The sequence below is a fragment of the Chanodichthys erythropterus genome, chromosome 11 (genome assembly GCF_024489055.1).
Source record: "Chanodichthys erythropterus isolate Z2021 chromosome 11, ASM2448905v1, whole genome shotgun sequence".
Lineage (NCBI taxonomy): Eukaryota > Metazoa > Chordata > Actinopteri > Cypriniformes > Xenocyprididae > Chanodichthys > Chanodichthys erythropterus.
This window is the reverse complement of record NC_090231.1, coordinates 9307784-9319670: the sequence shown is the minus strand read 5'-3', so window position 1 is coordinate 9319670 and position 11887 is coordinate 9307784. Positions and strand designations below refer to the sequence as shown.

The following is an 11887-nucleotide window of genomic DNA, read 5'->3' as shown; positions in this document are numbered from 1 at the left end:
ACATATTAATGATCCTGACTGTTACATAACAGTCGGTGTTATGTTGAGATTCGCCTGTTCTTCTGAGGTCTTTTAAACAAATGAGATTTACATAACAAGAATGAAACAATGGAACACTGTATGTCATTTCCAACTCTTGTTATTCAACTATGCCAAGGTAAATTCAATTTAAATTCTATGGCACCTTTAATTTATATTTTTATAACCGATTTTACGCTTTTTCTACATTATTCCCCAATTTATTTATTTTTTTGTAGTCGTTTTTGTCTTATTATTGTTTTTTTATGTTTTATTTATATGCATAAATGTATTATATTGAATATTTGCATTTGATCGAAAGTGCATGTATAATGTTAATGTATATTCAATAATTAAAAAAACACAGATTTCCACTCACAAACACACTCACAAACGCACGCACACACACACACACACACAGGAAGGCAGTAACAAACACTCGTGTCTGTCGATCTGCGAGACATCTAGTATGCAGAGGACCGACTCAATATCAATGGCAGTAACAAACACTCGTGTCTGTCGATCTGCGAGACATCTAGTATGCAGAGGACCGACTCAATATCAATTAAATAAAATTGAAGTTAAATGGCCATTGTATTTATTGATATTCTTTTCACACCAAATGTATTTGATCAAACCTCTGGCTTACCGCCAACTGCATACGTCACAGCCAGCGCCTCGTGCTCTTTCTCGGGGTCGTTAGGGCAACACTGGCATCTGGCGGTTGATTTGTGAAGTGTCGAAGCGCACAAAAACTCGCTCACTGAATTTGAATAAGGTACTGGATTTGAACATAAAGAACACTTCCAAACACGTTTAATGAGAAAATCACCAGACAATAAAACATAGATTGACCCTTAAAATACACCACCCGCTCACCGTTAAAGGGAGATTCGTTACTTTTATTATGCAGGCAGCGCTCGTGCGTAAGAGCAACGGGCGCGTGCGTCAAGAGGAAGAGCCGAATGTCTCTCCAAAATGGCGGCGACCATAGAGAGTGGCAATGCAGGAGCTGCAAATAAGAAAAAACATCTCGGAATCCCCGAAGCAATATTTGTGGTCAGTGGGAATATGACATATAGTTCCTTTTCATGTCCGTACTGTCGATAGTTTCTCGTGAAATCTCTGTGTCATTGTGTTGGTGTTTAAACGGCTTTCTTAAGTAGAAAGCGCCCTGTTCTTCTCCTTATAAGGCTGCAGTCATTGCTTGGTTATGTCTTGAAGGTGCCGTGAGCTTTAAGTGACACATAACACATGACTAACAAGTATTTATATAATTGATAGGATAAATTCATTAAGGAAGCCCATAAGATGTCGTTATAATGAGATGTGAACTATAACTGTTTCTGTAGGAAGATGTGGATGCCTTCATGAAGCAGCCGGGCAATGACACAGCAGACGCCGTGCTGAGGAAGCTGGATGAACAATATCAGAAATATAAATATATGGAGCTCAATCTGGCTCAGAAGAAACTCAGGTTTGATTATAATTCATTTTACATAGTACAGTAATGGGGAAGGATTGGTTTCTGTGTCAATTCTAAAGTATGGTGACCAGATTTCTGAAATGGAAACCGGGGACATTTCCTATTTGAGTGGTCAAAATATCACCGAAATCTCATTTGTTATTAACTATTAATAAAAAACGGGGACAATACGTTTTTGAAGGTTTTTGTTTTTTAATTGTTCACTGTAAACCCTAATAAGTTGAGACTACTCAAATGATTTGAGGAGTGATTCCCACAGTTCAATTGAGTAATGGGGTAATTGACAACTCAATTTAATTGAGTTGACCTAATGTGGTCTTTTCATTGAATTAACTTAAATGTTTAAGTACAGATAACTTAAAAGGTAAATATGGGCTCCCTATATCATTACATTAATAATTATTATGATTTAATTTTATTATTAGGATTTTTGGTCTGGTTTTAATACAATTCACCAAAAACTATTACACTATTAACCAGGCCTAACTAAAAAAAGGTATTACACTATTTTGAAAAATCACATTACAAAATTAAAACAACATAAATATGAGATAAGATAAATAAAATGGCATTTAACAAATATTTTTAACATTTATTATTGAATTTAATATTTTCATTTTCATGAGCTGTACAGAAATGTTTAACTATTATTTTGCATTTTAGACTCATTTTAAGCACTTAGTAAGTTGCAAGTGTATTATTATTTTATTATAATTGTTTTATTTATTCATATCTGAGTGTACCTTCACCTCGTGATACAGTTAAGACGTGTGTGGAAATTGCTGCTTTGTGACTGAAAACGTTTAAATAGTCCAAAACAATCCAGCACCCTTTTGAAGCCCTGTTATAAAACACATAACCGTATTAATTTAATTTAACATGAACAGTTAGTAGGGTTGCAAAATTCCGGGAATTATCAAAGCTGGAAACTTTCCATGGGAATTAACGGGGATATATGGGAATTAACGGGAATATATGGGAATTAACAGGAATTTATGGGAATAAACAGGGAATTTGTAAAATTGCAGCTTAGCCTATAACATGGTACTTAAATGTAGTTGAAAAAAACATCTTGCAGCATAATTTTGGTTAAAACAACCAGATTTAATCCAATTTCAGTTGAATTTTTACCCTGACATTCACACAGCACACTACTTGCTGCAGGCCTATTGAGGCCACACCCCCTGCATGCACTGTGCATTGCCCCAGTCCATAACATGCACATTTGATCAAAAATACAGAAAAAACGGTAAAATTGTGAAGTATAACTACAATTCAAAATAATGGTTTTCTATTTTAATATACATTAAAATATAATTTATTTCTGTGAGGCAAAGCTGAATTTTCAGCATCATTACTCCAGTCTTCAGTGTCACATGATCCTTCAGAAATCATTCTAATATGCTAATTTGATACTCAATTATCAATGTGGGAAACATTTGTGCTGCTTAATATTTTTTTATAACCTGTGATACTTTTTTCAGGATTGTTTGATGAATAAAAATGTAAAGAACATCATTTATTTAAAATGGAAATATTTTGAAACAATATGTTGGGGTCAGTAATTTTTTCCTTTTTTTGTTTTTGAAAGAAATTAATACTTTTATTCAGCAAGGATGTGTGAAATTGATGAAAGAGATATTAAAGTGATATTGTTAGAAAAGATTTCTATTTTGAAACAACTGCTGCAATTAAAATATTTATTTTACATATTTACTAAATTAGAATTAATTGAATGCGAAAAAGAAATTTCATGTTATGACCAAACAAGATGTTTATTTTTATGTTTGTATATGATACATTTTATATAAATATTATAAGTTTATATAAACTTCCAATTAATTCCCATAAATTCCTGTAAATTCTTGTTAAGTTTCCAAATTGGAATATTTCCAAAATTCCCCTGGTTAAGTTCCTGTGGAAAGTTTCCGGAAAGTTTCAGGAAATTTACCGGAAACTTTCCACCCCTTTGCAACCCTAACAGTTAGTATGTTACTCCCTTAAAAGTTGAAACCAATAACAATGTTTCTTTTGATAACTGATGATAATGGTGCTCTGCTCTGGTCCAGGTTACGTTCTTCATGAAGTAGCGGCGCTCACGCGACCAAGTGTAGCAGTGACAGTGTAGCTGCACACTCTTGGTAATCACTACACGATTGCTCCGATAACCAACAGGCTGCTGTGTGTTGGTCGGGATTTTTTGCAGTGCATTTGCGGATTATTTTGAACGAGCTATAAAACGGGGACATTTCTGGGGACTGCTCCAGTCGGGGACGGAGCACCAAAAACCGGGACTGTCCCCAGAAAACGGGGATGTCTGGTCACCCTATTCTAAAGGATGCTTTGCTGTACAGACTGTATAATTGGTTTCCTTGCATTGCTGTTGGCTGCTGTTGTCCTTTTGTTAGAAGGAACAAATAAACAGTGATTTACTACTGCATTTAATAAATCTGATTTATTGCACAAAGTAAGCATAAAATATTGTTGCTGATTCTACTAGAAGCTGCCTTTTTTGTCTTTCTCAGGTTGAAAAGCCAGATTCCACAAATCAAACAGACGTTAGAAATTCTACGGCACATGCAGAAAAAGAAGGTAAGCCCATCACTCTTTTACGATCCGTTTTAACTCCCATATCTCCATACATGTGAATAGATGGAGGGATGCAAATGAAAGGTCAGCTTTCTAATAGGTTGTTTGCACATGACGTCACAGCAGCGGCGCGAATGAGTCTGGAGGGCAAGGAGTGATTTTTCTATATAGGAGTCCTATCAAAAACGCATATGTTTTGCGTCGTTTATGGTTGCTCAAATCGATAAAATCGAGAACCCAGAAGGTGTTTATATCGTTTACATAACTTATACCGTTTTACTTATCGTTTTTTAACTTTTTATAGTTGTCGCCTTTAATAGCGTTTTGCGTCTGCTGATACTGAAATGAATATGGATACCTGATTACCTTATTTGTTTTTGACTTGGTTAAATATCCACATTCTTTATGCTATCGTTTGCAGGGAAGAGAAGATATTTTATCCAACTGAATGATAATTTGGTGTTTTCACTTCAGTTTTGTAGTATTCCGTTCACATTGTTGATCTGGTTACCATGAGAACAGTGTCATGCTGCTGCTGCTGCTTCAGCCATCATATGGTAGAAAATGTCCAAATAAATAAATGTTTAACAAGCTGACAGAAGTCGATTCAACAACAAAGACAACACTTTCAAAAACACTCAGCTATGTGATTATTTTATTGAGTGATAGGGAGTAGGGTTGCACGGTGTACCGGTACTACGGTAGTATCGCGATACTAAAGCTTCAAAATACTGGCCATGCCATTGTATTTTTTAAACGGTAGTATCGTCAGTACCGTAAGGAATGTTGTATGTGTGGCAGGTACACTTCAATTGAACATGCATGCCTGCAAAAACATTACAAGAGACTGCCGTTGACTGTCTGCTGTGCCCTGTGTAGTAAATGCTCTATAAAATTAGCGCCTTATTGTTTCCTGATGCTTCAGTTAATTTTGCAATGAGATAAAGTTGCGCTTGTACGTTGTTGTTCGCAGTGCATTTTATCTGGAGAAAGGGTCTGAAATTCACTTAATTAACATCATAAAATCTTTATATAAGACTGAATTCTTTTTTCAGTTTTATTCAGTTTTTCCAATGCTCATTTGACCACTTCTGGAAAAGATTAAATAATTTGTTTCTAGAAACATCTTTGCGAACAGACAAATGCAATTCCATTCATCAATAAGTTATAGCGGGTTTGCACTCGGTTCTTATCAGTCATATCAATCGTGATTTTATAATTATAAATGTATTATATGTTTTAATATACATACTGCTCTCCAGTCAGGTTTAGATATTTCAAGATAGGCTGGCAAAAATGCTCCTGATAGTTCGTGACACGAGCAACAGCGCTGTTTTTGTTTCGTTTCTAAATGAATCTGTTATTGAACAAATTGGGCGAGTCACTGACTCACTAATCCATTCATTAAGACAGTCATTTGCTTCGTTCTTGAATGAATCAGCCGTTTTGAACGAATCGGTTGAATGATTCATTGACTTAATCATTAACACTTGCTGCCACCTACTGGCGACTTTAGTCTCCCATCTAAAAGTAGGCCTATTCTATCATTTTTTACCATCTAAAAGTAGGTCTATCATTTTTATTTCTATATTCAGATTTTTATATTTGAAACATTAATATCATAACATTATTTATGCAATTGTAATTGAAGTGTAAATGCATAAATGCTACATCATAATGTCAGTTCATACAGCTTCTGTGCAGTGCTAAGTTGAATTTTATTTACAATGATTCATTTGATTGGTAATAAAAGCCTGTTATTCATTCTCATTAATGAAGTATTCAGAGAAAAATCTGGTCTGTTTTCATGTTTTTATGAAAGTTTGGTTCATTTTGTAAACTGCATGGTATCGCGATACTACTTGGTATCGTGATACTTTAGCTGGTATAGTATCGTAAGACATTTTTATGGTATCGTGACAACCCTAATAGGGAGTGGGTTAAATCAGTGACATTATTAGATTTGATATACTGCGTCTTCCCGTCACCTCCTCAGCCTGCCTCCCTTAGTTTGTTTTTACACGTATAAAAGGCAACAATTGTATTACACCTTCCAGTTTTTTCTTTGAACGATGATGTGAGCTCCTGTTGCAATTCTCGATTCAGCATAAATTACCTACAATGGCGACATTTTTCACAATCAGGACAGAAACTCAAAATACTGCCCTAACTTCAGTAGCAGAAAGGCAGTGCGATATAAACAAACCCAGACTAGAACTGAACGCGGCATGACGGCAGCTTTACATACTCTATATCTACCTCCTCGATGGGAGGAAAGTCTTTCAATTCAGTGAAAAAGTCGCTCATCTTCATAACATAAAGATCACGTCCAACATATGTTGTGATTTTCTTTTTTTACCTTTCTAAACCAGCACAGAAATACGGAAGAGGATTAGGGCCAAGCAATAATAAAAAATTAAAACCATCTCGAGATTAAAGTTGTTAAATTTCGAGAGAAACTTGTTAAATTACGAGAACAAATTCATTAAAATATGAGGAAAAATGTCGTTAAATTTCGAGAAAAAAGTGGAGATAAAATGTTGAGAATAAACTCATTAAATTATGAGAAAAAAGTCATTAAATTACGAGAACAAATTCGTTAAATTACGACTTTTTTCTTGTAATTTAATGACTTTATTCTCATAATTTAATGAGTTTATTCTCAACATTTTATCTCGACTCGTTCTCTAAATTTTTTATTATTGCTTGGCCCTAATCCTCTTCCATACAGAAAGTACTTTTCTCCATCTCTTCCATTCTAATTTTCACTGCTTGCCCTCCACCGGTATTTTGCATGTCATCAAAACCACGTGATTGTAAACAACCTATTCCTAAAAACATTGCTTCTAAACAAGTTGCCCCATCCCAATTCACTTACTTGGACTATACCCTAAAAGTGTTTTTTTTTTTTGTTAAGAAAAGAGTGTGTAGCAGAAGAGTATCATCCTGCCACCATAAACTGGCCTGTCAATTATCTTGTCACAGTTAAAGTCGGCATGAAATGAAAATTCACCTTTTTTTCCTTAATGGACATTATAGATCTTATTGTGATCTGCCGCTACTTTCGATGTATTGTGATTTTAATATCCTCATACACACATTCCACATTTCAGTTCATTTGATTTATGCAACTCAGTTCTTCCTGCTGTATTGGAGAGAAAAGAAGTAGCACATTGATCTCCCAGTCATGGGTTTTGCATGCAGATTTCACAATGTTTTTACAGATGAATTAAACATTTTCATCAGGTTAGAAATGAACAACTCAAACTCTTTTATTTAAACCTCTACTTAACCGTCAGTTTTTTTTTTTTTTTTTTCGTGTCTGAAGCACAATGGGTTGTGGTTAATATTAACTGTTAAAGTATGCATGAATCTAAACTTTGAATCTTCAGTCACGATCTGTGTACTTTTGGGATACTCCTTTCCACATACTGATTAGGGAGTAGGGACACACTAATTCTAATTTCAAATACTATTTAGGATGGATATAATGTTAATGGGATGCAGCAAGTGTTTTGTTCTTTGTCACTTTCAATCACTCTTGCACTGTCTCTCATCACTTTGTAAGTTTTTCTGATCTGAATTATGTATGTCCCATCACAGGACACTACTGATCCCATGGAGACACATTTTCTGTTGGCGGATAATGTCTATTGCAAGGCCTCTGTCCCACCCACAGATAAAGTGTGTTTGTGGCTTGGGGTAAGTTTTGACTGCTGTATTTCATTGTATTTATAGTCAATATGAAATCAAAAATTGATATTTAAATATGTCCAATCATTTACCGACTGATAAAATCAAGCGCTGCTTAATTACACTGTCACTGCATCACATAATAGAAGTGAAGTGAGCTGTGAACACCATATAATGTTGACCGTAATATACCTGCCTATATTTGAACATTTGAAATGTATACCCAACTGCTTCAATAAAATATTTCTGCTAAATGACAAACACTCAAGTAACTTTAGACATGAAAAACTTTCATGTTGACAATGACTGTAGAAACATGTCTTTAATTTAGTTAATAGTTAATTTAGTAATTTAGTTATTATGAAAACTTGCTTATAGCCATGGTTATTGTTTTTGTGCATTAGGCTAATGTCATGTTGGAGTATGATATTGATGAGGCTCAGGCATTGTTGGAAAAAAACCTGGCTACAGCTTCCCGTAATTTGGACTCTCTGGAAGAGGACCTGGATTTCCTCAGAGACCAGTTCACAACCACTGAAGTCAGTATCCTTAAACAATGGCAAATATACAGAATCAGGTTTGTTTGTTTTCCATATTGTTTGATTATTCCTTTACTTAAATTATACTTGTTTATGTTACTTTGTTTTTGTAGTCATTTTTGAAGCCCGAGAAGCTGTTTTGAATAATTGATAGGTAAATGGTAGAAGCAATATCAAGTAATGGAACAAACTAATCTTCACTGACAGAAATGTTTTATTATTTTGTGTTTTTCATTTTAAATAATTGCTATTTAAAATGGAAAAGTCTTGAATACTTTAGTAGAGCAACGAGAATATGGAGAAAACCGGTTAAAAATGTGCTAAAAAAACAAAAAAACTTTTGAACTGTAGTGTAGAGCTGCATGATCACGATTTTTTTTAGTTTGAAACAGAGATGATTATCCCACGTTTCTGAACCGGAGGTTCCGACAAAATGTTAATCGCTCCAGTCTATTAAATTTATTCAGATTGATTGAAACATTTTAAACAGTTTGAATGAATGATTCGATGACAAATACCCTTTTTAATGTTCACTTTACGATCAGTGCTTTTGAACACATCTCTTAAAAGAATGATTCAATGACAAATACTCTTTTTAACGTTCACTTGTTGCCACTTGGTGTCATAACAACATAATCAATACAATCGTTAGTTGAAGTGCCAAGCTACTTTCAAAAGGAGATTTGCTCTATTTTGATCTGTACCATATACATCAGTGTTTATATACAAATGATACATTTTTTATACTAGTACTTCTATGATGATAATATTTGTAACACAAAAATGATAGTGTGGTTAAAAAGACTGCTGTTGCATACCTTTACATGATAACTGCTCTCTCCGGGTCAGCGGCAGCACAAACGTAGATTCGAATGTTCCAGTGTGATTTTGTCAAATGTTTGATAGACAGGTGTATTGTTGTCATTTTGGAATGACTCGAGATCACAATCTTTTAATGATTAATCGTGCAGCTCTACTGTAGTCTATGCATGTATCCGCAAGAGTCCAGTTTTTATATTGTTACCAGTATTTGATGTGGATAGCATTGAGACACTTCGCTTTATTGCTTATTATTGACTTTGTAATAGTGAATCTTGTTCAGATTTATCATTGAGGTTGAAATGAATGAGATGTAGCTGTGTTCTCATAGTCCCCATGTGCAACTTTTTTTAGACAATGATGCTAGTTCTGGTTTATGCACAACCTGGTCCATTTTATACATTACCACCAAAAGCATTTTATTTATAAATATCATATATGTAACATGTTTGTTTATACATTCAAACTGTTACCTCAAAAGCCAGCTTGTGATTGCATAAAGATGCTGAATTAATTACTTCAGTTGGAAAAATGTTCTCAAAGCTATGAGTGACTTTACAGTCTTGTCAATTACATCATCATTGGGCTCTCAAGTAAGTGGAAATGCAGGCCAGTTGTGAGAGAGATGAGCTATGTTCCCATCCACCTATTTTTGGTGCATTTTAGCATATCGCATAAATGCTGAATGGAAACTCTAAGATGTGCATAAATTCTAAAAATGTGCATAAAGTATGCACTCAATTGTGGCGGATACATTTTTTGATCTGATAAGACATGCACAAAAACTACAATGGAAACACATTTACTGAATAAATCCCTTGATGTGCAACAAAAACACTCACATGACTTTGCCTCAACAGTGGATGTGATTGGATAACTGGACTAACCAGTGGATCGGTTTAATTGCACAGCATCTAAAATGATCATTCTGATCAAATGCCTGAGCCAAAGTCTGTCATCAAAATTATTTGGTTTAATTCCCTCCCAGAAACATCTGATTGCATGATTGTGATCCCAAGCACCAGGCATCCGAATGCAAAATAACATGACAGAGTTTATGTGCACTCTGAGATGCAAGTCATTTATGATGTAGGAGAAAAGAGCTTCCATGGTTTCCCTGATTGCAGCAACTTCCATTTTTAATACAGATATTTTGCACCAATTTCCCAGGAAGTGATGGTTTTGTTCTCTTGAACACATGGAATGGAAACAGTGGAATGTCGCATAAAACATTAATGAATTATGCAGTTTTGCACACAAGTTAAATTCGCAACTTTGGATAGCCATGGACAGATGCACTGGCTCCAACACTATTGGTGGAAAAGGGGTAATTGTGTTTGTCGTGTTGTAATGTTAATATTTATCAATGCATATATGTATGTACATGTAGTGTTGGTTAAGTGATCATTGAGTGAATTATATGAATTTTGCTTAGGAATATTCCACATCACATTCTCTGCCTCAGCAAACTGTTAATGTTTTTTTTTTAAATGGAATGACATCTGGAGATATCTTTCATGAAAGAACTCTTTCAGGCAAATCAGATACAGACCATACGTGCCACCTGTTCTCACCACCTGTTAGAATCTGTTATGTGAAAGATGTGTTGACTCTTGTGTCATCTTAGTCTAACACGTTCCTCCTGGTTGCAGAGCGAGGAAAAATGCAGAGATAACTTTCCAAAATTTTCAGATACACCTTAACCACTATTCACAGATATGGCACGTGTTTACAATTGGGATGTCAAGAGAAGGAGCAAAGATAACCTCCTCAAATCTGCTGAGCGGTCCTAGAAAAGGAGGCCTAGTTTGGTCACACCCCACCCGAATTCCTTCCTCATCAGAAAATTCACCCCCATATATCTGTTTGCACCAACACCAACTGTTATCTATTGATTTATTACTTTTTAAAGTATTTTTTCAAGTAAAAAGGTGAAAAACATCAAACAAAAGTAATAATGGTAGTTTTCTTGTTTTCTTTTTTATGATGAATTATTAGCTCTATCAGATTGGGGTTCTCTCCACAGGGTCTACAGATTTGTCTTCCTCTGTGCCCTTTTTCCTTTTCATTTGTTGTTTGGTAAACATTTTCAGTTCTGTTAAAGCTAAACTGTAATGCTAAACTCCTATGGTCCTATTTCTTTCTGTGGATTTTTTCTTGCCTTATCTTGGTGAGATCATTGTCAAAATGCAGCATACAGAATATCAGGGGGACATCTTGTTTCATCAGCCTCCTTTCTTCTCCACTTCCCTTTACTTTGCCTTCTCTGATGTCTGTTTTTTCATCTCTTGTCCTGTGCTCATTTGTCACATTGTAGCCATTAAACACTGAACAAGGAACTAATAATGAAGCGTTTTGTGAAGGCACAAAATCGATGAGCTGGTCTTTGTTTTTAATTTGCGTAGCTTTTTATAATTCCTCGTCTGATTGAGGTTCTGGCAGTGAGCGAGATGAATAAGCTGCAACTAATTAAATATGTGCCTGCAATTCTGTCCCTTTCTTTCAATCTTTGGCAATCACTTGTGCATTACTGAAATTACCAATTTTGTCTTAAACTTCTATTGCCTTTCAATTGCATTCTTTTGGAGCAGCACAACTACTGAAGTGATAATATCCTCATTAAACTGTAAAATGACCCCAAAATAGTGGGTGGAGTGTAGATTGCATAATATTCAACAAGAACATTTTTAACATGTTACTTTAATCTGTAGTACATTTCAAATTCCCTTGATAAAGAGGTACA

At 34.9% G+C, this 11887-nt stretch overlaps 1 protein-coding gene across 1 annotated transcript; it reads left to right on the top strand.

Moving 5' to 3' along the window:
* The first annotated feature begins 921 nt into the window (after positions 1-921).
* vbp1 (von Hippel-Lindau binding protein 1) lies at positions 922-11652 on the top strand. The gene is made up of 6 exons (XM_067401475.1): positions 922-1077; positions 1371-1495; positions 4030-4096; positions 7697-7795; positions 8191-8329; positions 10861-11652. Exons 1-6 carry the CDS (start codon positions 997-999, stop codon positions 10935-10937), a joined length of 588 nt encoding a protein of 195 aa, XP_067257576.1. The 5' UTR covers positions 922-996; the 3' UTR covers positions 10938-11652.
* Positions 11653-11887: the final 235 nt, after the last annotated feature.

What these genes read in the sequence shown, in the direction of transcription:
- vbp1 (XM_067401475.1), top strand. Translation starts at nt 997, where the DNA reads ATGGCGGCGACCATAGAGAGTGGCAATGCAGGAGCTGCAAATAAGAAA. An exon ending in AAGTGTGTTTGTGGCTTGGG is followed by an intron (nt 7,796 to 8,190) that starts GTAAGTTTTGAC and finishes TTTGTGCATTAG; the next exon opens with GCTAATGTCATGTTGGAGTA. An exon ending in GTTCACAACCACTGAAGTCA is followed by an intron (nt 8,330 to 10,860) that starts GTATCCTTAAAC and finishes CACTATTCACAG; the next exon opens with ATATGGCACGTGTTTACAAT.